Genomic DNA, 26,457 nt, shown 5'->3' with positions numbered 1-26,457 from the left:
GAGATTTTCAAGGTCCCTCTGGATATCTTATTCCCAATTTTTCATGATTTTTGGTCAACTTGTTTGCTCCAGCTGTTGTCACCACCTTGGGCAGCTATGATGTTAAACAGTTGTCACCAGTTATTTTTTAAAAGGCTATTTGACCTGAAAGAGCTCTGAATCAGGTCAAATAAAGACAAGCCCTATAAGTTAGGGTTTCCAGGGAACTGCTATACAGGTCAAGAATGACAATTTTCTGGGCCTCACACCCATTAGAATGGTTACTATAAAAAAAAAAGAAAGAAAAGAAGTGTTGGTTGGGATGTGGAGAAAATTAGAACCTTTGTGCACTACTGGTAGGAATATAAAATGGTGCAGCTGCTATGGAAAACAGTTCCCCCCAAAATTAAAAAAAAAAACAATTACCATATGATCCAGCAATTCCACTTCTGGACAAATATCCAAATTAATTGAAAGCACAGTATCAAAGAGACTTTGTACACCCATGTTCATAGCAGCATTATTCCCAATAGCCAAAAGGTGGAAACAATCCAAGTGTCCATCGATAAATGAATTGATAAGCAAAATGTGGTATATTCATGCAATAGAATATTATTCAGCCTTTAAAGGGAAGGGAATTCTGACACATGCTTCAACACGGATGAACCTTGAGGATGTTATGCTAAGTGAAATAAGCCAGTCATAAGAAAACAAATACTGTATGATTCCACTTATATGATGTATCTAAAGGAGTCAAATTGGGACTTTGCTGGTGGTCCAGTGGTTAAGAATCGGTCTTGCAATGCAGGGGACACCGGTTCGATCCCTGGTCAGGGAACTAAGATCCCACATGCCACGGGGCAACTAAGCCCGTGCACCACAACTAGAGAGCCCGCGTGCTGCAACTACAGAGCCCACACGCTCTGGAGCCCACGTGCCATAACTAGAGAGAAGCCCGTGCGCTGCAACAAAAGATCCCGTGTGCCTCAACTAAGACCCAATACAGCCAATAAATAAATAAATACATACATAAAATAAAGGAGTCAAATTCATAGAAACATAGTAGAAAGGTGGTTGCACCAGGGGCTGGGGGAGGGGGAAATGGGGAGATGTTTAATGGGTCTAGAGTTTCAGTTTTTTTTTCAAGTTTCAGACTATTTATTAACCAGTGTAAACCCCAACATAATACACCAACATGATTTCGTGCGTTTATTTATTTATTTTTTACTTTTTGGCCGCACCACGCAGCATGTGAGATCTTAGTTCCCTGACCAGGGATCGAACCGGTGCCCCCTGCAGTGGAAGTGCCAAGTCTTAACCTCTGGACCACTAGGGAAGTCCCTGATTTCGTGCATTTAGAGGGGAAATGTTTCCTGGTTAAGTGGAAAATTGCGCGGATGGCTTCTGGAAGACCTTGATTCTAAGCAGCTTTATAGTGAAACATTTCATTTAGAAACCTGGACCTTCTTTCTTCAATTTGCTGCAATCTACAGTCACTGAGTAGAACTTGTACTGATCATTGGGACCCAGTTTGTTCCAGGGTTCTGGGTTACTCCTTCTGTCCCAACTGACATCTGGATTGAACAATGCCAGGCGCAAGACATACAGTGTTGCTCCAGTACCTCCCGCTTCAATAAATATGAAGAGGGGAATCAAGCTAAGATGCTTCTTGGCCTGACCGATGATTAGGCAGAGCATGGTTGTGACAGAAGCCTTGAGTCCAGATGGAGAGAACAATAAACTTGAAAGGCCCAGGACTAAACAGTCTCCGCGCCGAGTAGAGTGTCAGTTTGCAAGATGAAAAAGTTCTGGAGATCTGTTTCACAACAATGTGAATATTCTTAACATTCCTGAACTGAATGGTTAAGGTGGTAAATTTTATGTCATGTATATTTTGTTACAATTAAAAGTACATGGACACCTACTATGTGCCTGGCATTCTGGTTCATCTTTGTACACCCAGTACCTGCAGATCATGAACGCTCCTCATCTTCCCTCTCAGCAACATTTTTAATTAATTAATTCATTTATTTATTTTTGGCTGCGTTGGGTCTTCGTTGCAGCGGGTGGAGGCTGCTCTTTGTTGTGGTGCGCAGGCTTCTCATTGCGGTGGCTTCTCTTGTTGAGGAGCACGGGCTCTAGGCACGCGGGCCTCAGTAGTTGTGGCTCGCGGGCTCTAGAGCACAGGCTCCATAGTTATGGCACACGAGCTTAGTTGCTCCGCGGCATGTGGAATCTTCCTGGACCAGGGCTCGAACCTGTGTCCCCTGCATTGGCAGGCAGGTTCTTAACCACTGTACCACCAGGGAATTCCTCCCTCTCAGCAATATTTGACTCCCTTCTTGAAATGCCTTTTCTCTTGACTTCCAGAAATCCTTTCTTGGTTCTGTTCCTGCCTCACTGGCTGCTCCTACTCAATCTTTTGCCAGTTCCTCCTCTTTCCCCTGATCTTTGTACCTTGGAAATGCTTCAGGGCTTAGGCTTCTAACCTCCCCACCTACTTTCACTTCCTAGGTGATCTCTGTCTCCTGACTTTAAACGACTTTGATATACTGATGTCTCCTAAATTTGTTATCTCCAGCCTGTACCTCACTCCTGACCTTCAGTTATATCCAATCACCTACCCAACATCTCTATATGATATTTCATAAGCATTTCAGAGTTCACAAAAAATAATACAAAACTCCCAATTCCCCCTCTTAATCTGTTCCTCCAGCTGACTCTCAGCTTAACTAAAACCTTCTGAGTCATTCTTAACTCCTATCATCCACACACCCTATATCTAACCCATCAACATATCCCTGCAGCCCTACCTTCAAAATAATTCCAGAATACATCTTATCTCCTCCACTGCCCAGTGTCCAAACCACCAAAAATCATTGCCTGATTTACTGAAATAGCCTCCTAACTGCCCTCCTTGCTTTACCTTCTCCTGCTCCCTGCCTTGGTCCACACACAGAAGCCAATGCTATTTTGAAAAGGCAAGTCTGGTCGTGTCTCTCTCCTGTGCTCCAAACCCTCCAAATGGCTCCCTATCCCACTCAGAATAGTAGCCGAAGCATTTTTTTAATGAACTGTACATTTATTTGGTTCAACAAACATTTTCTTGAGCATCTACTAAGTATTAGATTTGATGAGGGGCCCTGGGGATATATAACATCTGCCCTTGGAGAAGTCTCAAGCATAGCAAGTCAACTCTGTAGCTTGTAACATTGTGGGGGGTGCGGAGCACCATGGGGGAGGAATTTTTAATCCAATTTTTATATTAGTAAAGGCTCTCAAGCAAGTATAATGCAAAAACTAAGCCTTCAGGAATTGGTACAAGTTATCCAGAGGATGTGGCCAAGGGATAGTAGGGAACAACAGAGGGATGTGAGAAGGTTACTCAGGTTTGGGAAACCACATGTTCACAATTAGCCAAAGCATTTTAAATGGCCTACAAGGCCCTGCATATTCTGCCCCCACTCCACCCCTCTGTGACTCATCTGCTCAAGCTGCACTGATATCCTTGTTGTTCCTTCTGCCCAGAATGCTCTTCCCCCAGATTTCCACAGGGTTCATTCCCTCACTCCCTTCAGGTTTCTGCTCCAATGTCATCTTATCACAGAAGTTTCTTTGATCATCCCAAATAAGATAGCAACTTCCTACCCTTACCTCAACCCTTCCTGTCTCCTAATCCATCTTATCTCTAATTTATATATAAATATAAATAGATGTATATTCATTCATTCATCACCTTTCTCCTCCAAGGACATTGCTCTGTTTACTGTTTGATTCCCCAAATTTAGTACAGTGTGCCTGGTATGTTGGAGGCACTCAATATATATTGGATAAATGAATGAATGAATGTTCAATAATTAGTTGTTAAATGAAGGAGATTAGTATGCTACTTTTCAAGACATCAGAGCAAAACTTAAACAATTTCTCAATCTACAAACAATCCATTTTCCAGGATGCATTAGAGAAAATTAATTCATTGAGCCCCATCCACAAAAGAAGGTGAAATGCTCCAAGGAGCAATTCTAATATTAAAGTTGACCCAACCGGGTCTCAGCAGAGCCATGCTTAACTTCAAGATTTATGTTTTGAGAAAGATTTTTACAGAGACATAGATACTTACAACTCATTCCCACAAATCTGGAATGCCTAAACGTTCATCCAAGTTTGGATTTCTTCCACAGGATACTCAGTCATTAGATCTTGGTCCTTTTCAATCCTGACACCCTTCCTCATGACAACTTTGTATGACAGGCGTGTGCATCATTCTTCATTCTCTGGTGACTGTCCTATTAATATACAGCATTAAGTAAATAACCAGACCACTGGTTTGAAAAGCAAACTAAAAAGCATTTAAAGACTTAGGAACCCATCTTAATTCAAATAAGATGTTAAGTCCTAGGGATTTCCCTGGCGGTCCAGTAGTTAAGACTCTGCGCTTCCAATGTAGGGGGTGCGGGTTCGACCCCTGGTCAGGGAACTGAGATCCTGCATGCTGCGCAGCCTGGCCAAAAATTAAAAAAAAAAAAGATGTTAAGTCCTATTTGCTCCAGGAGAAAAGGTGAGGTAAAACACTCATTGTGGAGGTGAAGGTGGGGTGATACTTCTATAACCAGAAGTTATTACAGCACCAGGAAGGTTGAAGGTCAATTATATTTCAAAAAAAAACAAATAGAAAAAGAGATCAGATTTGTGTTTACCAGAGGTGGGGGTGGAGGAGGGGGAATTGGATGAAGGCAGTCAGAAGGTACAAATTTCCAGGTATAAGATAAATAAGTACTAGGAATGTAATGTACAACATGATAAATATAATTAACACTGCTGTATGTTATACATAAAAGAGAGTAAATCCTAAGAGGATCACAAGGAATTTTTTTTTCTATTTCCTTAATTTTGTATCTACATGGAATGATGGATGTTCACTAAACTTATTGTGATAATCATTTCATGATGTATGTAAGTCAAGTCATTACGCTGTACACTTCAAACTTATACAGTGCTGTAAGTTGATTATATCTCAATAAAATTGGAAGAAAAAATAAACAAAAAAGATTTTCTCTGTATCATTGGTTTGGAGCAGTTTTATAACAATGGGCCTTTGTTTGTTTGTTTTTAGGCATGTGCCTTTGTGTAGTATTTTTCATCTACCTTTTGCTGGTGTTCACTGAACTTCTTGGATCTGTGAGTTTATATTTTTTATTAATTTTGGAAAGTTTTAGGACTTTACTTCTTCACGTACTTTTTCTGTCCCCCTTCCTCTCCTTTGGGGATTCTATTTCCTGCATATTAGGCCACATGAAATTGTCCCACAGCTCATTTATGCTTTTTTCTATTTTCATTTTTTGGGGATTCTTTTTTCCTCTGTTCCATTTTCTTAGTTTCTACTGCTATGATTTAAACTACTGATGTTTTTCTTCTGCAATGTCTAGTCATTAATCCCATCTGGTGTATTTTTCATCTTTAGAATTTCATTTTGGGTACTTATATATCTTCCATGTCTCTGCTCAACTTTTTTAACATATGGAGTGTAGCTTTAATAACTTTTTTAGCATCATTGTCTCCTAATTCTAACATCTGTGTCCATTCTGCGTTAGTTTCCATTGATTGATCATTATGGTTCGTGTTTTCCTGCTTTAAAAAAAACAACACTCTTTTATTGAGATATAATTCACATACCACACAATACACCATTTAAAGTGTACAGTTAGGACTTCCCTCGTGGTGCAGTGGTTAAGAATCTGCCTGCCAATGCAGGGGACATGGGTTTGATCCCTGGTCCAGGAAGATCCCACGTGCCGTGGAGCAACTAAGCCCATGTGCCACAACTACTGAGCCCGCACTCTAGAGCCCACGAGCCACAATTACTGAGCCCGCGTGCCACAACTACTGAAGCCCACGCACTTAGAGCCCATGCTCCACAAAAAGAGAAGCCACCGCAATGAGAAGCCCACACACCGCGACGAAAAGCAGCCCTCGCTCGCTGCAGCTAGAGAAAACCTGCGCACATCAACAAAGACCCAATGCAGCCAAAAATAAAATAAATTCATAAAAAATAAAGTGTACAGTTAAATGGTTTTTTTAGTATACTTACAGAGTTCTGCAACCATTACCACAATCAGTTTTAGAACATTTTCAACACCCCAAAAAGCAATCCCATACCCCTTAGCAGTCATTGCCTTTTTTTCCCCAGTCACCTTCCTCCCCCATCCCACCAGACCTAGGCAACCACTAATCTACTTTGTCTCTATGGACTTGCCTATTCTGGACATTGCCTATAAATGGGATCATACAATATGCGGTCCTTTGTGACTGGCTCCTTTCACTTGACATACGTTTTTCAAGGTTCTTCCATATTGTGGTATGTACCTCTTGCTTCTTTTTATGCCTAATCATCTTTGTTTGGATAACAGACACTGTGAATTTTACCTTAGGTGCTAGGGTTTTATTATTAGTATTCCTATAAATCTTCCTGATCTTTGTACTGAGATAGTTAAGTTACTTGGAAACAATTTGATCTTTCAGGGTCTTCCTTTTATGATTTGTTAATTGGGTCTGCACTGGTACTAAGTCCAGGGCTAATTATTCCCCACAACCTTCCTGTGTATTCTATGCCCTGTGAATTATGTTTTTCCAATTGACCTATGTGCCAGGCCTTGTTCTAATCCAGTTGGATGGTTCTTTCCCTGGACTTGGGTAGTTTCTTCATATGCATGCACTTATCAGTACTCTGCTGAATATTCAAGGGGGACTCTTTGCAGACCTCTTTGGTTCTCTCTTTGTGAAATTCTCTCCTGATATTCTGTCCTTCGAACTCTAGCTGCCCTTGTCTCTCTGGATTATTTTAATTTAGGGAGGCCACCAGGCTCTGCCTTCTCCCCTTTCTGTGCCACAGCATGAAAACTTTCCAAGTGGTAACTTGGGGCACTTTGGGGCTCATCTTCTTTCCCATTTCTCAGGGATCACTGTCCTTCACTGTCTGATGTGTATGTCTTAAAAACCATTGTTTCATGTATTCTGCCTTTTGTGGGGGGCAGTGGTTGGTTGTTTCATGTGAGAGGACAAATTTGGTCCCTGTTACTCCATCTTGACTAAAAGTGCATGAGCCAGGGGTTGTATTTGTGACACCACTTGGACAGTGGGATCAACAGAATTTGCCAGTGACAAAGAAGGAGAATCAAGCATGGTATATCTGCTCTTTGGCTCGAGTAAAAAACTGGGTGTTATGGTGCCATTGGTTGAGATGAGGGAGACAGGAGGGTGGTTGAGCCAGGGGAATTCAAGAGATCTGTTTGCATGCATTAAGTTTGAGATGCCTTATGAGACATCCACGTGAACATGTCAAACAGGCCATAGCATATGAGTCTGGTATTCAGGAAAGAGGTCTAGGCTAGAGGCCTAAATTAGTGGATCTTCCAAATATTTGCAATAATTAAGGCTATGAGACAACATGAAGTCACCTAGGGAGAGAATACTGACTACAAAAGTAAGGCGGCCAGGATCATACCCAAGGATACCACAGTATTTGGAAATTGGATAAAGATGGAGGAGTAGCCAGAGATATGGGAGAAAACAAAGAGAGTGAGAGCAAGAAACTGTGGAATATGCTGGGTGGTTACAGGAAGGGGTAGAGAAGTGACTGCTGCTTTGGGAAGATTGTTACTCATCAGTGATCTAGTTAAGAGCAGTCTCTGACATGGAAGTGACAAAAGCCAAACTGAATTAAGTTAAGTATGCTCTGGGAATTTCCTGGTGGTCCAGTGGTTAGGACTTGGCCCTCTCACTGCCGAGGGTCCAGGTTCAATCCCGGGTCGGGTAACTAAGATCCCATGCCGTGGCAAAAAAAAAAAAAAAAAAAAGTTAAATGTGCTCTGGGATGTGAGGAAGTAGAGACCGAAGAAAGCCAGAAGACTGGCTTTGCTGAGGAGCACAGCAATGGAGTCACGCCTAGGGTAGTACAGGGGACCAAAATTCACAAGTAAATATGTCTGTGGATGTTTACAACACAGTACATCAAACAACCTAGATGGCCATAAGTAGGGGAACAGATGAACAGTTATACATTTATTCCACGGAATACCATGAATCAATTAAAAAGGATGAATAAAACAGATGTCCATTATATATTAATACTTTTTTAAAGCATCAAAACAATATTTGAAAAAAAGTAAAGGATGGGGGTCAATATCACAACTGTGTGATACTTGGGTCACAACTGTGTCCACATTCTGAGTGTAGTATTTTACTATACAACATGTTACCTTCAGGGGTAAGTGTTAAAGCACATGGGATTTCTCTGTATTATTTCTTAAAACTACACGTGAGTCCACATCTCAAAATTTATAAGTTGAATACAAAAATATTTCCAGTATGTACATAATTGGGGGTATTTTCCTCCCACACTGAACACTTATACCTCTTGCCATCAAAAATACTTTTTCACTTTGTAAATAAAACGAAGCATGGGTGGGGTGGGGAATTCCATCCTGGCTTCCCCTGGCTATGGGGACAGATTCAGCTTTGAAGGTCTCCAGGCCCACCCCTGCCTCGAGGCTCCCCGGTCGCCTCCCTAGAAGTCTGGGAGAACTACAAATAGCTAACAGGGGCGACCCCTCTAGCCCACCTCAGAGGTCCAAGTCTTGTTAGCCCAGAAGGTAACGCCGCTAGCTCTCAGAGCAGGACCGAGTTACGGAATTCTCGCCCTTTTCCGCTCAGCGAGGGGAAGGCTCTCTCTCTCCCACCCGTCCTCGGTTCCTTCAGACAGTCATGCCCTACCGGAGCGTCCTCTGCTCCCCGCGCTCCCCTGGGAGAACGCCGCGCTCCCTCTCTTTGCTCCAAAGACCCAGGAGCTGGTTTAGGAAAACTGCAGCCGCGTTTCCCAGCGAGGGTGAGTCATTTCCGGTCACAGACTCCCTCCCCCGGAAGTAAGCCCTGATGTAAACAAGGGAGTGGGACGTAAAGGCCCGGGAGGTCAGAAAGCCGGGCCTCGGGCTGCACCGAGAGCTTGGGCCAGGATCGGGGACGTGCAGAGGTCAGTTCAGTGCAGGCGGCAGGGAGCTGGGGCATGGTCCAAGAATTGGTTGCGGTCTGGGGGACGGAGGGGTCTTTTGAGCAAGGGTCTTGGTGGATGGGGGGGGTATCTAGGACAGGGATCTTGAATAGGTGCTGGCACTGGAAGGAGTATGAGGGTGGTCTTGGACATCAGTGGTGTTAGCGATGTGTGAGGCATCCCTGGGCAGGGTTCCTGGGTGGCAAGTGTCTTTTAATGGGGGTCCCAAAAAAGGGATCTTGGAAGGTGGGGCTGTCTAAAGAATGGGTCTTTGGGGGTGAGGCGGTCTGGTGGAGGTGGTACAGGGGGTAAGGGAGGACATTTGGAGAGTGGGAAGGGGTGTGCCTGGGCAAAGGTTTTGGGGAATATTAGGGGGGTCCAGGGCAGGTGTCTTGCGGGGGGGGGGATTGAGTTGTCCCAGGTAGGGGTTTTGGGAAGTGTGTGTCCTGGGCAAGGGTTTTGAGGGGTTGGGGTGCCCTGGAGCAGGGTCTTGGGGAGACGATAGGGGGTCTGGAGGAGGAACCTTAGGGGGATGCAATTCCTGGGGGTATGTCCAAGCCAACCCATGTCAGAGTCAGGGACAGCAGAACACATGGAAGTGTATGTCCCAGGGGTGGGGGATTTGGAGTGATAAGGGAATCCTGAGGTAGGGTCTTTAGGGCATACAGGGGTCTGGGGGAAGGTCCAGGTTGTCCATGGTTGGACAGAAGTTAGCATGTCATGAGAAGGGGTTGTGTGGAGGTGGGAATGGGATCCTGAAGGGATTTCGGGAAGCCTGTGAGGAAGGAAGGTGTGAGAGAGCTCTGGAGTGGTAGAATAGGTTGGAGTAGAAGGACGTGGCGGGGGAGTTCCTGTGAGCGGTGGACCAACCGTAGCAGGTCTCAGGGCCAGGTCAGGGAGGTGCAGGAAGAAGTGGATGTTTGAGCCCCCTTTCCCCATTTACTGACAGGCAGACTTAGGTGCTGGGTCCAGGTGTAAAGGTGAGAAGTGGGTAGGGGGTGGTTCCAGGCCATGTTGGGCACTGGGGCCAGGATTGGCTGAGGGTAGAGAGGAGATATCATTAGGATACCCCATACCCCATTATCTCTTGATAAGCAGTCAGCCAGGGAGGGAGTAAGGAGGAGGTGAGGATGTCCAGGTCAGGGTAGGCCGAGAGAGCTGGAGTCAACCAAGTGTAAGAAGATGTGAATGTTCCTGTCCATGCTCTTTGGGGTCTTGGGAGCTTAGAGTGGAGATCCTAGGATTCTCCCCCTGATTCTGTCTTCTTTGCAGTCCTGCTGGGGTTAGGTAGCAGAGTGGGAGGAGGAAGAAGAAATCAGTTGGGGACAGGAGTTCTAGGACTCAGAGAACAGACCCCAGGACTCTTCCCAACCCTACCCCCATTTTTGTCCAGGGAAGCAATCCTGGACCATGACTCAGCAGCCACTTCGAGGAGTGACCAGTCTGCGTTTCAACCAAGACCAAAGTGAGAGAGGCTTGTGCCTGTGCCCTTTTGGGAGGGAGGGAGGGAGAGAATGGCCAGAGGTGGGTGTTAAGCCCCTAGCTTCCCACCTGGACATCCTTTGAGGCGGCCCGGATTCCTCCCATCCCCAGGCTGCTTTTGCTGCGCTATGGAGACAGGTGTGCGCATCTACAACGTGGAGCCATTGATGGAGAAGGGGCATCTGGGTGAGCTGTTGGTGGGGGAGAGGCAATGGGCAGAAGGGATGGGCTGGGCATTGGCACCCACCCCTACTGACACCCTGGTCCTTGTCCAGACCATGAGCAGGTGGGCAGCATGGGCCTGGTGGAAATGCTGCACCGCTCCAACCTGCTGGCCCTGGTGGGCGGTGGTAGCAGCCCCAAGTTCTCAGAGATCTCAGGTAAGTGTCCTCATCCGGTCCCACCCTTGGCCCAGATTCCCCGGAATCCTGGCCTCCCAGAGGCTCTGGCAAATGAAGATGTCAGAGTAACTCAGAGTCACACAGTGAGGCCTACAGCTTACAAGTCCTGGATCTTATCGCTTGAGAAGCTTGGTGTTTTGTCTTCATTTAACAAACACTTGTTGAATGCCTCCTGTATGCCATGTCCTTACCTATGGAGCGCTTGCTGTGAGCCTGGTGCTGTTGTTACCACTTTACATGTATTAACTCATTTAATCCTCACAGTAACTCTGTGTGGTAGGAAGTATCATCATCCCCATTTTTGCAGATGAAGAAACTGAGGCCCAAAGAGGTTAAGTGATTTATCCAAGGTCACACAACTAATAGGTTTTAAAATCTTGGGGCTGTCTCCCTGGTGCCCTCTTGCTTTGAGTCTCAAGCACCATCTTATTTTAAGGGCTTTTGTTGATCCCACTGGGACATGGCAAAAGATGCCCTAGGATTCCTCACAGAAATCTTCTGGGGGGTATGAGCTGGGACCCTGGAGGCAGAAATAGTTACTGATGAGAAGTTACAGGCCTGGATGTGAGTCCCTGCTTGGTTGCTGATGGATTGTGAGGTCCTTGGCTAGAGAGTAAACCCCTTCGAGCCTCAGCTTCCTCATCTGTAAATGAGTATGACGGTTCTAGAACGTGTCTTCTCAGGAATCACATCTACACGTGCTCATGCTGTGTGAGGTCATATTGGGTGTTAGCAAAAGGTTAAGCAAGTGGGTTGAGGTCCCATGGGGAGTAGGGGTAGGTCTTGTGTCACCAGGGCTGCCCCTCACCCTAAACCTTGGCCCCGACAACACACCCACCTGCCCAGCAGTGCTGATCTGGGACGATGCCCGGGAGGGCAAGGACTCCAAGGACAAGCTGGTGCTGGAGTTCACCTTCACCAAGCCAGTGCTGGCTGTGCGCATGCGCCATGACAAGTGAGCCTGAGGTGGGCTGGGGGTGGGGGAGGTCGGAGGTCCCCACAGCAGGCTAGAGGGTTAGTCCTGCATGGGCACCCTGCCCTCGCCTCACGACCATCCTGTGTTGTGTGATGCCCACAGAATCGTGATCGTGCTGAAGAACCGCATCTATGTGTACTCCTTCCCCGACAATCCCCGAAAGCTGTTTGAGTTTGACACCCGGGACAACCCCAAGGGTGAGAGGACCCAGAGATGCAGGTGTAGTGGCAGGAGGCAGTGGATGGGGCAGAGGGGCAGAAATGAAGAGAGTTAGAAAGGGGCACACAGAGGGTAACTGGGAAAGAGAGGCAGGGAGAGAGTCTATGCATAGAGATGCTCCAATGGGCTGAGATGCCCATACTCCCAGTCTATCCATTTTCCCATCCTTAGCCAGTTCTCTCTCTCTACTCTCGACCCCGCCTCACCCCTGGCTACCTCAGGTAGCAGAGCAGAAAGGCTCATTAAGGACATTAGTGGGTATGCCAGGGATTCCTGGGCCTCCTGGGGCTGCCACAGCTGCATAGGGAGGCAGGGAATCTGCCTTGATGGTGGGGAGCACACCTGAGGGCAAGTCCCCTGTGGGTTCTGTGGGTAACATGTATCATGGAAGGTTGAAGTCCGGCCCTTATCCAGCTCTGTCCATCCTGGCCCCGACATCCTCTTTACCAGCCCCCCACCCCACCCTAGGGCTCTGTGACCTCTGCCCCAGCCTGGAGAAACAACTGCTAGTGTTCCCAGGACACAAGTGCGGGAGCCTGCAACTTGTGGTGAGCTGTCCAGTGGGCAGGGGTGGGTAGGTGGGCTGGCTCTCCCTGTGGACTCTTGGCAACTTACCTCCTTACCACCTACCCCAAGCCCAAACTGCTCCTTCTACCGTAGGACCTGGCAAGCACAAAGCCCGGCACCTCATCTGCTCCGTTTACCATCAATGCACATCAGAGCGACGTGGCCTGCGTGTCTCTGAACCAACCAGGCACGGTAGTGGCCTCGGCCTCTCAGAAGGGCACCCTTATTCGCCTTTTTGACACGCAGTCCAAGGAGAAGCTGGTGGAGCTGCGCCGAGGCACTGACCCCGCCACCCTCTACTGGTGAGCACAGGGTATGCCTGGTGGGCTCCTGACCCCACACCACATGACACGTGGGCGTCACCGCTGGTCTGTCTTTCAGCATCAACTTCAGCCATGATTCTTCCTTCCTGTGTGCATCCAGTGATAAGGGCACAGTCCATATCTTTGCTCTCAAGGATACCCGCCTCAACCGCCGCTCAGCGTGAGTGCCTCCTGCCCCACCCTGCCTCACCCCCATCCCCCTGCCCATATAGCACACCTGGGCTTAGCCAGTGTTGCCTGCAGGCTGGCTCGCGTGGGCAAGGTGGGGCCTATGATTGGGCAGTATGTGGACTCTCAGTGGAGCCTGGCGAGCTTCACCGTGCCTGCTGAGTCAGCCTGCATCTGTGCTTTCGGTCGCAACACTTCCAAGAATGTCAACTCTGTCATTGGTGAGTAGGAATAGCCATTGACTGGGGGGTACTGCATGGGCGAAGGCCTACAAATTGGACCTGAGAGAATTTTAGGGCATGGGAGGCCTGAGGGAGCCAAACGGGTGGTTCACTTCCACCATCACTAAGGGAGATGGCACGTGGCAAAGACCTGGCGATAGACCCTGGGCCACGGGACACCTGAGAGGACTGGAGTGTGTGGCTTTGGCAGCATCTAACCTTTTCCAATCCTCCCCCCTCCTCCAGCCATCTGTGTAGATGGGACCTTCCACAAATATGTCTTCACTCCCGATGGAAACTGCAACAGAGAGGCTTTCGATGTGTACCTTGACATCTGTGATGACGATGACTTTTAAGGACCCTGTGGGTTGTGCTAGGGACCTGCAGTGGCAGACTGCAAAGCCTGGGCGGGGGTGGGAGTGCTGTGGAAGTCACCAGCCAGCAAACATTAATGGAGCAGGTGCCCACTTTCCACTCTTAAGAGCAATGCCTAAACAGCTCAGTCGCCCCAAGCACTTCTTGATGACTATGTGCCCGCAGAGCCAGGCCAGGGACTCAGAGAGATAGCAGCCCCCCTGGGGCTCCCAGCCTGGAGAAGACTGCTAGGGACCCAGAGTAGGTGCCCTAATCCAACCTGTGGGGATTTTTAAAAGACTTACCAGAAAGAGACGATCTCTGATATGATGAATATGAATAAAAGGCCCTTAATAGTATTTATGGCTGGACCTCGGGAGTGGGGCCTGGAGGAGATGAGGCTGAAAAAGCCCTGCGGGAGTTTCCCGGAAAGGTGTGAACCTCTTGGACCCTGACAGGAAGGAAGTGGGATCCTGCTCGGGTCCTTCTGACAGTCTCTGCATGTCCTCTAATGTCTGGCCACCGTGTGCCAGAGCCGCCAACACCGCCCAGAACTGTCCCCGTGGCGCCACCTCCTGTGGGTGGACGGGAATGACTCGCCCCGCGGCGGAGACTTAATTTCCCAGCGGCCCCTGCTACCTTACGGTTCCGGCGTGTTGTTGGTGTTTTCGGTCACGTGTGCTGCTGCGCCTGCGCAGTCCACTAGGTCGTCAGGGTAGGGGTTGCAGGGCCCAGACTCCGTTTCCCGGTGTGCCCCACGGTGGCGCGGTGTAGAACGGGTGTTGTAGTCCGGCCGCTCCTCTGACTGGTCCAGCTACATCGACCGGCAGGATGTCGGAGGTGCGGCTGCCACCGTTACGCGCCCTGGACGACTTCGTTCTGGGGTCGGCGCGTCTGGCGGCCCCGGATCCACGCGACCCGCAGCGATGGTGCCACCGCGTCATCAACAACCTTCTCTACTATCAAACCAACTACCTTATCTGCTTCGGCCTCGGTCTCACTCTGGCCGGGTGAGGGAGGGAGGGAGGGAGGGAGGCGCAGGTTGGCCGGGGGCGCCCGCTGGGCATGGAGGGTGGACCCGCGGGATTTTTAGGGGGCTGCAAGACCTTGAAGGGCGAATTCAGTAGAGTGTGAAACTGAAGGGGAAACTGGGAGACGGAAGGCCTGGAAGAGGAATCTGAAAGGGTTGGCCTTTGCAAAGGGTGGGTTTAGGGGCAGGTTGGGATGGGGGGGGCGGCTGGAGTGGGTCCTGCGAGGGTAGGGGGAAGTGTGGACCTGAAGATAAGGAGGGCCCGAAAGTGGGACACGACTGCACCCGAGGGGTGATGGGGCCAGATTAAGATGGCCTTGGAGGACTTACGACAGGGACAGGACGTGGTCAAGTTGAAGGGTGGACTTGTGCAGGATCTGGGCTTGGAGAGGGGCCTGGCTATAACTGGAATGCTCCAGGAGCAGGTACCTGTTGGGGAACTTGAGTCTAGAGGGAGGACCCGGGGATGGAAGGCCTGAGACCAGGGAGGGATAGAGAACCTGGAAGAGAGACTTGGTCAGGACTGGAAGTTAAGTGGCACTGAAAGCCTGGAAGGGGTTCTAGTAATGATGGAGGGAGGAATCTATAGGAAATGGGAATCTGGAGGGGGAATTTGAAGGGAAGTCTGGAAGGGACTCTGGGCCTGGGGAGGGGGAAATGTATGGAAACTGAAGCACTGGAAGAGGAATTTGCAAGGGCTGGGCCTTTGCAAAGAGTGGGTTTTGCGGCACGTTGGGATGGGGGGCCCGGCTGGAATGGGTCCTGCAGGGGTAAGGTCGGAAGGAAAGAGCAGGGAAAGGCTGTGAGCCCTCGGGCCTAGTGGGATGGGAGGGCCTGAAGCAGGAGATCGCAGGAAGATGGGACTGTAGGATTGACAAGAAAGAAATGAGGGTCTACAGGGGAGCCCAGGGCTCCTGGGAGTTGGAATCCCTGAAGGGTGGACCTGTTGGAGACAGGGCTGACGTGAGTATTTGCCGGGCTGGAGAGACCGGAGCGGGGGCGGGGGGTGGGGGTGGGGGTGGGAACCAAAGCTCTTGGGGCACGGACTCTGGTGGACGGTGGTCTGGGAGGCACGGGGGCCAGGCGGCCCTCTCCCCGCCTGCCCGGCTATCTTAGTTCCATTGTCCCCGCAGGTACGTGCGCCCGCTGCACACCCTCCTAAGCGCGCTGGTAGTGGCGGTGGCCCTTGGCACGCTGGTGTGGGCGGCTGAGACTCGAGCAGTCGTGCGCCGCTGCCGTCGCAGCCACCCAGCCGCCTGCCTGGCTGCAGTGCTTGCCGTCGGCCTCCTCGTTCTCTGGGCCACGGGCGGTGCTTGCACCTTCCTGCTCAGCATCGCCGGTCCCGTGCTTCGTGAGTCTCCACTACCCTGAGATGGCCGGGAAGACGGCCACCGCTCGCAAACGGCGCCAGGCCCGCCCTACCCTGGTTCCTGGGCTGAGAGGGGGCTGGGACACCCGGCGGGCAAGGCCACACCTCCTTTACAAAGCGCCTTCCCTGGCTTTGCTCCCCTCCCTGGGAACGCCCCTCTTACAACCGCCCTTCTGGGCGTCACTGCTAGTATGAAGTGCCTTCCACCGGCCACGTCCCCATTACTGGGCAGCCTCCCTGGCCACGCCCCTGTTGCGAAGCTTATTACTCCGCCACACTAGCAGGGTTCAGAGGCGTCCTGGCTACTGACCACGCCATTGGTCTGCCTGTGCTCCAGTTCCCTTCTCTGGGCCCCCATTAGCTAAAGGCTGATGTCCCATCCCACTGACCCCGCTCCTCTCGGTATTGCCCACAGTGATCCTGGTGCACGCGTCACTGCGCCTGCGCAACCTCAAGAACAAGATTGAGAACCAGATCGAGAGCATTGGTCTCAAGCGGACGCCAATGGGGTTGCTGCTGGAGGCGCTGGGACAAGAACAGGAGGCTGGATCCTAGGGCCCTGGGATCTGCACCCAAGACGTGGAGAATGCCATCCCCACCCTGGCCCAGACCCAGAGCCCTTTCCTAGTCCTTAAAATAGGAGCACCTGCCCAGTTCAAAAAAGGACAACGGCAACCCTTCCCCCAGGTTCCAAACTGGGATATTCCCTCATACCCAGCCCCCCAATTTAGGAAACCAGAGTCTTCCCAGCCCTGAACTTGAGAACCAGAGACACCCACATCCAGCCCAAAACTGGGGCTTGGAGACCAGAGCATCCATGGCCAACCTCAAACTCTGGGCCCAGAGACACTACCCCCAAACCTCAATCTGGGACCCACCTATCTCCCACGCTCAGCCCCAAAACTGGGGACTGGGACCAGGGCATTCTCAGATCTTGAACCCTGGACCAAGGCTTTTCCAGACCCCACCCCAGCTTTGAACCCAGGATCCAAGTGTTCTCAGCCCCCATCTGGGTGGAGGATTCAGGTATCCTGACCCAGTTGAACCCTTGGTCCCAGGTGACCCCAACACTCACCAGTCCCACTTGCCTCCCTCCAGCTCTGCTTAGGGATTCTGCCACTCCCCAGCCCACCCCCCACAAAGTTCCACAGTGACAAGGACCAAGGGGTGGGATGGAGTGGGGTGGGGGTAGCCCTGACCAGGAATGGGGCATATATATCAGTGTTGCTACAACAATAAAGGCTGTTGCATTGCTCAAGCCAATTTGGGCCTCCTGGGTAAAGTCTGTGTGTTCCAACGGCCAGAAGTGACCTGCTTTTCAATTCTACTAGAGACTTTCTGAGTGGGTCCCTGTCAAATATGTGGGCTGAAGGAGGAGCTCTCAGTTCCTTTCCTGAACCTATTACCTCTAGGGTGGCATTAACACACAAGGGAGTTAAGGGCACGGAGTGTTTGCTGCCAGCATTTGTATTACTAAGGGCTCTTGGCTAGGAATCTGAGCACGGACAGGCAAAGAAGTTGCCCCACATCACAAAGCAAGTAAAACCAAAGCAGATGACATTATCACAGGCTGTTTCCATGGTGCTGTATTTTTTTTCTTGTAAAAATTCATTATCTAGTCTTAGCTAAAGATGTGGGCCCCCAAGGCAAGGCAGACAGGGAAGCAATGCATGGGTTCAGTTTACACATTTATTATAGAAATCCCCTTCCAGTGTGGGTAGCGTCTTGGGCCCAGATCCATTAGTACAAAAAGAAAAGTTTTAACACTAGGTAAAGGGGGTAGGGGAACCCCCCGCTCCAGAAAGCCACAGACAGGTATCATAGAAAACACAGCTTGTGTGGATTTGTTTAAAAATTGGTGGATGGAAGGAAAGCCAAGGAAGGTGTGACATAACCCGTGGCGAGACGTCACTTGAGGATTTCATTGGCATCTACCAGACGCCAGGTTCCACCACCGCCACATCCCAGGACACAACACACCCAATGGTTCTGCCCTTTGGTCTTCCTGCGGGGCCTCCTGATTGGGGATAGTCGGGGCAGAGGAGGCTGCCGCCAAAGGCTGGGCCGTCTCACTCTGTGGGCAGAGGCAGCGGGCACAGACAGGCAGACAGGGACTGGGGCGCCTTCAGGCACCCTGGGGGAGGGAAAATGAACACAAGCCCCCCACCCAGACTTCATTCCTTCCAAATGTGGGCACCTCCCCAAGAAAAACTGCCCCAGGGGGGGTGGCAGGGAGTTCTGTTCACACCGGAGTCTCCTGGCTGCCCCAAACTGGGCCCTGAGACCCTATATGGTCCGTTTTGTGGAGGGGGCTGCTGAATGGAACAGGCTGGTCATGGGGACAGGAATGAACCCAACCAGGACGAGATCACAGTTTCCTTTTTTATAAAACGTCTAGTGTTGAGGGAAGACAGTGAATACCTAGCTCACAACTGTAAACAGAAATGGAGGAAGGGGCTTGGAGTCCCCATTACATCATCCCCTCTCCTCTCTTTTAAGCTGGCGGAGGGGCCCCAGTCCCCAGCACAGCGTGAGAGGAGACACAGGGTGTCAGACACCTTCGTGGGCCCACGGGGAGCCAGGGGCCTTGGAAGATCACATTGGGGCCCCCCCAGGACCGAGAGCAGCCACACCCCAGGGCTCAGCGAGGTCAGCTGTGTGCTCCCCAGACTGAAGTCATACCCAGGCCAACAAGGGGCATATGAGAAGGGGTCAGACCAGTGTCCCCGGGGTCTGGGGGTCAGAACCGGAGGACTGCTCCCCCTCTAGCGTCAGGTCACTTAAACGAGCGCTCAGCTCCGGGGGGTACAGGAAGTCCGCGTAGTATCTTTAGAAGGGGTAGCAGGAATCCGGAGGACAGGGTGGGAAGACAGAGGAGAGAGGAAAAGACGGACAAGACACAGAAAGAGAGAGGAAAAGAGGCTCGTTAAAGAGGTGGAGGCAGGCACAGGACAGCACCCTTAGGCTCGCAAGCGTGGGGCGTGGTGAAAAGAAGAAGAAAAAGGCAAGGGGCGCAGGACGTCCCTTCCTCCCAGCACCCTAGTTTCAAGGCTCATTTTCAGCTGACATGCACTGGTTGTTCAAATATTAAAATTCTTGTATTAGCTTGGTGAAGAACTGCTGCTACCAGGACCCAAGATACCCCTCCACCGAGACCCCACGGACTAATGCGAGTCAGACAGGGCCCAGTGACCCCGGGCCAAGGCTGCAGCTACTTCTCTCGTGGTCCATGTCATTAGCTACCATGACTAGCTGGCTCCCTGGCCTGGACACCTTTGCCATCTGCCTCAAGAGACCCCTACCCATCAGTAAAAGCACCCCCCATACCTGCCGGAGACAGGGGGCGCCGTGAAACTCCTTGAGTGCGGGAGTGGCGCCTGGCTGGGGGCCCCATACAGCGCCTGGCCCACCTCATAGCAGCGGGCATGGAGGAAGGGCGGGTGCTGCGGGCCCATGTGGGGGAGCCCAGGCCGGCGCTGGGGCCCTGTGGCCAGTCCCGAGTTCCGGATGTACCAGTCCCGCAGCCCCTCCAGGGCAAGGTTCTTGTGGCCGCTGCGCTCACCAGCTGCGGGAATACGGGCGGGTGGGGGCATCCACAGCAGAGGGTTGGGATGCACCTCTGGGCCCTCAGTGGCCTCCAGGGGCAGGCCACAGGGCTTGGTGCGGGTGGCACGGCTGTGGGGGTCCTTGCTGCGGAGCAGGGGGCTGCTGCCGTCAGCTGCATACACAGGTGGTGGGCCTGGGAGCATGGCGAGGAGCCCATCCCGGCGGGAGAGGGGTCCTGGGACCTCAGCTGCGGGCAGCAGCTCCCCCCAGCCTGTCCCGCCGCCACCGCGGGGCAGGCCCCGGTCCAGAGAGTAGTCCAAGAGGAAGTCCCCACACACAGGCGGGAGCCGGGGGACCCCGCGGGAGGCAGGGGCGGCTGAGCTGGGCCGGGCAGCCCGGGGAGGGTCTGGGGGGCCAGCCGTGCGGGAGGAGAAGGCAGGAGTTGGTTGGGGGCGCTCATATAGCACCTCACTGCTCTTGCAGACTGGGGGACCAGCGGCAGGGGGAACCAGAGGCGCAGGCGGGGAGCCAGCTCCCCCACTAGCTGCCCGGTCCACCAGCAGGGCCTCGGAGCTATTGCTGCGGCGGGTGCGAGCTGCGAAGAGGGAGGCACGGTCGGAGACAGGGTCCGCCCGGGGGAAGCCCATCTGGGAGTCCTGGCTGCCGGACCACTGGCGAGAATGGAGGCCTTCAGGTCTGGGGGCGCAGAGGTGGGGGTGATGGGAGAAGGGTCAGAAGTATCAGGGAGATGGGATGAGTGCCCTCCCTATCCTGCCTCTCTCTGAGCCTTCACTTCCACACCTCCAAAATGGGCCCAGGATTAGAAGCTGTGTGTATAAAGGTGAAAGGTAGTGGCATGTAAAGAGCAGCAGAGCTTCTGCCACGGACTGGGGAGCAGAGGGGTTAAAAAGGTACGGGGGTGCCTGGGACTGTTAGCTCCCAGGGAGATGTACGTGTGTGTAGGGCTCAAGAGGAAATGCTAGCAGGGGAGGGCGGAGGGCGCTTCCTAACACATCTGACCCCTCAGCCCCTGCTAAGGTGCTTCTCAGGGCTCCCCGCCTCCTCTAACATGAGGTCTTAAACCTTAGGCCAGGAATTCGAGACCCTTCCTGAATTCTCTGTCCCATCATGTGTATGAACCACCCAAAACTATCATCCCAACAGCCACTATTCATAGAATGCAAGTGTCACAAGGATGGGGACTTTGCTTTGTTCACAGCCCGGAAAAAGTAGGCACTTAGTTAAGTACATATTTGTTTAAGAAGTCGTAGAGTACCGTGGTTAAAAGCATGGACTCTTGAGTCAAACTTGCCTGGGTTCAAATACCAGGTCTTCAGTTTACTAGCAAGTTACTTAACCTCTCTGTGCCTCAGTTTCCTCGTCTCTAAAATGGGAATAATAAGAGCACCTACCTCACAGGGATGTTGTGACAATTAAATGAGTTTGATACCAAGTAAAGCACTGATTCCTAGCAGATGGTAGGTACGCAGTACAAGTTAACCAGAACTCATTTATGCCTACAGTATCTTCCACAGGCAGATATTATTATCCCCATTTCACAAATGAGGAGACAAAGATTCAGAGAAGGGAAATGACTTGCCCAAAATGCACAGAAAAGCCCATTCTCAAACTTTGGTGCTTCTGCCCCAAATCCCCACCCCCTTCTCCACCAAGACAGCTCCTATTCACCTTTCAAGACCCAGCCTTTCTTTTCTTCTCTTTTTCTTGTCAATTAAAAAATTTTTATTTATAATGTGATATTACACATATACACACATGGCATATTCCAAAAGATATTTTACCTATATTTCTTTATCATGCAATAGGGTGCATTATGAACAAAAGTTCTGAAACAAAAATAAAATTCTTGCATTTTCATACAACCTACATAGACGATCAGAATAAAACTGATAGATTCAAAGCCCAGTCTTTCATGTCCCATACCCTTTGATAATGCTCTCCCCAACACGCCCAGTTATAACTACCGGTTCCCTCCTCTGGTCTTCAATCTCACCCTCAGAGTCCACTTACTTGCAGAGCTGGGGGCCAGCGCCCCGGGTGAGGACAGGGGTGGCAGGCACACTTCGCCCCTCAAAACTGGAGGCACTCCTGGGCAGCGAGCGTGTGGGGCTAGACAGAGACGAGCAGGCCCAGGTGGGGGTCCAGGTTAGAGACCGTACCTAGCAGCAGGCCCTCCTGCCAGCCCAGGCTCAGCTCCCACTCCTGGCTCCTGGGGAAGGAGGGGAGGGGCTCACCCTCACCTGGTGGGGCTGGCCACAGAGTTCCGCCGGCTCTTCAGATCCCCATAAAGATCCGACGGGGCTGGTTTCCACGGGGTTCGCCGCTCAGGGCTGCCCCCAGATACTGCCCGCAGCTGGTCCCAGGCCTTCGGTGGTGAAGGGCGCTCAGCCAGAGGGAAGCAGCCACGGGGCTCCTCTGGGTGGAAGGGAGGAAGTGGGGGAGAATTCAATGGGAGGGTGCCTGAAGGGTTGTGGGCAAAGGGCAGGGGCTAGGGAGGTAGGGAGGGGCAGACAGCCGGCTAAGCAGGTAGGACAGGCTGAGGAAGAGCTAAGGGATGAGGCAGGAACCGGGGCTGATGGGGTGGGGCGGGGGGACTGAAGCAAAGCAAATGGGGGCTCCACAGGAGGATGGGTCATGGCTAAAGAGGAGCTGAAGAGGGAGGGTGGGGGCTATGCATCAAAAGATGGGCGGATTTGGGGGACAGGGGTCCTCACCATTATCATGGCTGGCCCCAGACTCTGAGAGGGAGCTGCTCTCCGAGTGCAGGACTACGTCCTCTACAGGTAAGAAGGGGACACCCCGGCCTATCAATGCAAGGTCTGGGCGCCATCCCCTTACACCACTGGGCCGTCTCCCCGCAATCCCGTACCCCTCCCAAGCATCCACCTTAACCTAAATCCAAGACCACCAGAGGCTTGGTCCCTCACTTTCCTGATGCCTATTCCCAAGGGCCCCACCCTTGCCCAGGAGCCAGTTTATACAATTCGTCTTACTGGTAGGGCCCCTAAAGTCCTGCCTACCTCCCACTTTTCACTGGCTGCTCACCCACTCCACCTCTACCATGTCCCTTAGCCAATGCCCACCTTCCCGCTTTCATCGGTGGGGTGACAGGGCCTGGCTCACCTTGGCTGAGCTGAGCGAGGCGCGTGCCCAGGCAGACTCCCTGGGCAGTGATAACTGCCCCAGTGGACAGCAGCAGGGGCTGGGGCATCGGGATCCCCGGGAGGCCCAGGTGGGCCCGGACGTCCCCGAGCTGCTCCTCCAGCTCATGCAGCCTCCGCAAAGCATCCGCCTGGACCTGGCGCCGACGTCGGCGCTGCTCGGCGCTGAGCTCAGGGGCCAAGGCCAGGCGGCGGGCAGCTGCCGCAATCTGCTGTTGCACTGACACTTCGCGCTCCAGGGCCTCGAGCGCCAGCTCCTGCGGGGCCTACCCGGGAGGGTGGGACAGGACCACATGTTGGAAAGGGAAATGGCCAAGCACCAGGACCAACTGGTGGCAGAGCCCAGCTACGCTGGAGGCGGGGCCTGCCCCTCCTGGGGGTGGCCTATTCTCCCTCTGGGGGCAGGGCCTGTGTGGATTAGGGCTGGGCCTCTTTGTCTTCCTGCGGGTGAGAGGCCTATCTTGACAGGGACCAGCATCCTCTCTCAGACCTGGAACCCACCTCCCTCAAGCTCCTTCCCTCCTCACCTTAGCCTCTCCTTCCCCTGGCTGCAACCCGCTCTCGGCTTCCTCCGGGCTCCTGTGCCACCCCCATGTTGCTCTGCACGCCCATCTGCTCACCTTGGCAGGGCACAAGGAGTGGTGTGCTGGATTGGGGTGCGGTGGAAGGTAGGCGCGGGCTGCAGGCGGCCGCCGGCGGACCAACTGGGGCCGTTCACCAGGCTCCAGTGGGCACTCGGGGGGCAGCTGGCCAGTCAGCTCCTGGGTGGGGGCAGGGGTCAGAGACTACCAAGGGTTAGTTGGGGAGATGTGGCAAAGCAGTAACGACCCCCGAAGGTACAGAAGTCCTACTAGGAGCCCAGCCCTGCTCAGCACCCATGCCTGTTCTTTCTCTTCCTCCTCCCGATTCTCCACCAGGTGGGTGTGCAGCAGAGACTCTCAGCCCCTCGATGGCCCAAGTGCCCGGGGCAGTGGGCACGGGAGGCAGGGAGACCTGCTTTGGAATCCAGAATTTCATAGTTTTTATAAAGGTGACACCATCTGTACACCGCATATTATATGACATTCCATTCAGGGCCTGGGCTGCATGCTCTGAACTGCATTATTATTTCTGGCAAACTGTGTGGACATTCACAGCAAGGGGGGGTAAATCGAAACTATAAATCACCCCATGTCAGTTCAGGTCAGGTTTCACTGCCAAGTTTTGGAACTTGTTTTGTTTTGTTTCTGAGGTTTTTTGGATCTCAAATTGTTGATAGGGGATGGTGGCAAAATATCACCATATTTTATTGATTCTCAGACATGCAAGCTGAGCTTTGGGGAATCTACAGCTCGGACAAGTGGCTCAGCCATCACCACCGCAGTCTGCCTACCTCGTGCCTGCTCCTCACCCCCCACCGACACCCTTAGGGTCCGGCCCTCACCGCCTCCTGGAGACACACTTTTCGTAGCTCCTGAAGTTTCAGGCTCAGGGCCTCCTGCAGGGTCCGCTGACGGTCGAGCAGCCCCCGCAGACGCTCTGACTTCACCTGGGGGGCAGCCTCTCCAAACAGGGCAGCTGCACACAGAGGGAGCAAAGATCGGGGGGCAATCAGGGCAGCCTGCGGCAGCTGTGGGACCAGGGACCAACCCTTCCCCGGTGGGCAGGTGGTCTCAGAGCAGGGGAGGAGGCAGCAGGAGGGGGAACCAGATACTAACCTGAGGCACTGAAGGTGGGAGAGCTGATCAGCTGACCTTTGACTTCCATCCTGGTGCTGTCAAGAGGCTGTGGCTGATGGCTGGACAAGGCCTAGCAGTGATGCACGGGAGCCACTGAGGAAGCACAGCCGGTGTGCACCGCCGACCTCCCCCTCTACCCAGGTTCCCACACCCCAGCTGGGAATAAGGGGTGCCCTGACCCCGCCCACCTGCTTGGCCTGCCCTCTCAGAATCTGTGTCAATGTCAAGGCCCTGGTACCTTGGTTCCCTTCCCATTGAGTGGGAGCACAGCAAGTGGGGAGCTGGGCGGACTTACAATGCCTCCTCAGAGGCCCATGGGCCACAGTCAGGAGTCTTGCCTGGGAAGGGAGAATTAATGGTACAGATTCAACCAACTACAAGAACAGTGGGCATTTATTTAGCACCTGGGTGCCTGGAACAGTTACCTTCTATGCCACATTTAATCTTCACAACCACCCTGTGATGGCAGTTCTGTGATTATTATTACCCCCATTTTAGAGATGAGGAGAGTAACACACAAAGAGATGAAATAACCTGCCCTTGGCTACGGATGTAGCCAGGCCCAGCCCTCCGGTCCAACACTCCCCCTTACTAGAGGTGCTGAACCCCACCAATCCCTCGTAAGCTCCCAGCCCATCAGGCCTCCAGGCCTTCGTGCAGGCTGCCGCTGCTGTCCGGAGTGCACTTTTCACCTCTCGCCACTCCAGCCCCTGGTTCTCTCTTACATTCTGGGGCTTCAGTGTCACCTCCAGAGGTGGGCCCCCGCATTATGTCCCCTCACAACTGCTGTGAAACAAGACTGTGCCTCCCTTGTATATTTAGGAGGACAGAAAATGTATCAGTATCTCTGGCACTCAGAACACTTCTGTGCACACATCAAGTGCTCAATGAAAATCTGCTGGGTGAATAAAAGAATGACTGTGGTCTGTGGGTCACTACTTGTCCCAACTCTATCCCGCGGCCCTGGTGCGGCAGGGAGAGCATTCACTTGGCCTCAGGACCCCTCTGGCCCCTCCCCGCACGCCAGCCTGTCCTTCACCTGGCACAGGGAAGTCAGCCTGCTGGGACTGGGAGTGGCAGAGCCCACAGATGCAGATAACAAGCTGACTGCCTCCTGCCTCCTCCTCTGCCCCCAGACACCCTGGCTGACCATGGAGCCGGCCTTGGCTGGCTGCCAGCCCTGCCCTCATCCCTTCCTCTGGAGTTTGCTCCCTCTGTCCCACATCCTGCTCAGTCCCCAGCTGGGCAACCAGGTGACATCACCTCCCACCACCTGGCCTGACCTCGGTGGCAGGCGACTGGGAGGACCACGAGGCCAGAGAGGTCCCATCCCCACCTACCTCGCGCTTTGTCATGACATGGTGGCCAGGTGTGAAGACCCAGGCAGCCATGGAGGGGTGGGTTCAAGCCCCTTCCCCATCTATGCATTGGGGGTGTGGCCAAGCTGCTAATAGGGTGCCACCAGCTTCTCGGCAGTCCTCCCACCCACCCCATGGGGTCTGTGCCCCTCCCACAAAGCAGGGGTTCCTTGTCCTCAACATCAGGGGCGGGGTCAGTCCCTAAAGCCTTTTGGCGCATCCAGGAAGCAGCATGCGCTCTTCGGAGGTGCTCACGTGCCCTCACCAACCCCCTCCAAGGTCTGACATTGCCCGGCATGGCAGGCTTTCCTTGAGGTCCCAGCTTAGCCTCCTCTGCCCCTCGGCTCCTGGGGTTCATTCTTCCCCAGCCCCCATTTGGGTTTGAGGAACTCTAAACCTTCCTCCACCTCAACAGGAACCTCAACTCCTCCCCAGTGGGCCCGTTCACCAGGATTGGTCCCACATCCCACACTGGGATGCCTCGAGCCTTCCTTCCCTGGGAGCTCGTGGCATCCTGGAAG

The 26,457-nt window shown here is 52.5% G+C and overlaps 4 protein-coding genes across 7 annotated transcripts; 2 read left to right on the top strand and 2 right to left on the bottom strand.

Annotated features, from left to right (window-relative positions):
* Positions 1-1,378: 1,378 nt before the first annotated feature.
* Positions 1,379-1,677, bottom strand: LOC307069150 (cytochrome c oxidase subunit NDUFA4-like; the record flags this gene model as incomplete). The annotated part of the gene is made up of 1 exon (XM_079727316.1): positions 1,379-1,677. The coding sequence occupies one exon, from the start codon at positions 1,675-1,677 to the stop codon at positions 1,429-1,431; it is 249 nt and encodes an 82-aa protein (XP_079583442.1). The 3' UTR covers positions 1,379-1,428.
* An 8,755-nt stretch (positions 1,678-10,432) lies between these two features.
* On the top strand, positions 10,433-14,073 carry WDR45 (WD repeat domain 45; the record flags this gene model as incomplete). 4 transcript variants are annotated; one of them, XM_079727632.1, is made up of 10 exons in its annotated part: positions 10,433-10,487; positions 10,616-10,690; positions 10,780-10,884; positions 11,755-11,860; positions 11,984-12,078; positions 12,569-12,648; positions 12,761-12,969; positions 13,091-13,150; positions 13,234-13,379; positions 13,626-14,073. In XM_079727632.1, the coding sequence occupies 10 exons, from the start codon at positions 10,433-10,435 to the stop codon at positions 13,733-13,735; spliced, it is 1,041 nt and encodes a 346-aa protein (XP_079583758.1). In that variant the 3' UTR covers positions 13,736-14,073. The 4 variants fall into 4 exon arrangements, with proteins under 4 accessions (XP_079583758.1, XP_079583757.1, XP_079583755.1 ...); XM_079727631.1 differs by having other exon boundaries at positions 13,049-13,150; XM_079727629.1 differs by having other exon boundaries at positions 11,984-12,102; positions 13,049-13,150.
* Positions 14,074-14,564: 491 nt separating this feature from the next.
* On the top strand, positions 14,565-16,687 carry PRAF2 (PRA1 domain family member 2; the record flags this gene model as incomplete). The annotated part of the gene is made up of 3 exons (XM_079727324.1): positions 14,565-14,743; positions 15,897-16,114; positions 16,548-16,687. 3 exons carry the CDS (start codon positions 14,565-14,567, stop codon positions 16,685-16,687), a joined length of 537 nt encoding a protein of 178 aa, XP_079583450.1.
* Positions 16,688-17,807: 1,120 nt separating this feature from the next.
* Positions 17,808-24,833, bottom strand: CCDC120 (coiled-coil domain containing 120; the record flags this gene model as incomplete). The annotated part of the gene is made up of 10 exons (XM_079727862.1): positions 17,808-18,959; positions 19,460-20,374; positions 21,710-21,808; positions 21,940-22,114; positions 22,414-22,476; positions 22,823-23,117; positions 23,481-23,621; positions 24,284-24,417; positions 24,558-24,648; positions 24,780-24,833. 10 exons carry the CDS (start codon positions 24,831-24,833, stop codon positions 18,845-18,847), a joined length of 2,082 nt encoding a protein of 693 aa, XP_079583988.1. The 3' UTR covers positions 17,808-18,844.
* Between the last annotated feature and the right edge of the window lie 1,624 nt (positions 24,834-26,457).

This window comes from Hyperoodon ampullatus (genome assembly GCF_949752795.1).
Source record: "Hyperoodon ampullatus genome assembly, chromosome: X".
Classification (NCBI taxonomy): Eukaryota; Metazoa; Chordata; class Mammalia; order Artiodactyla; family Ziphiidae; genus Hyperoodon; species Hyperoodon ampullatus.
The sequence above is the reverse complement of the archived record's forward strand: the minus strand, read 5'-3'. Positions and strand labels throughout refer to the sequence as shown.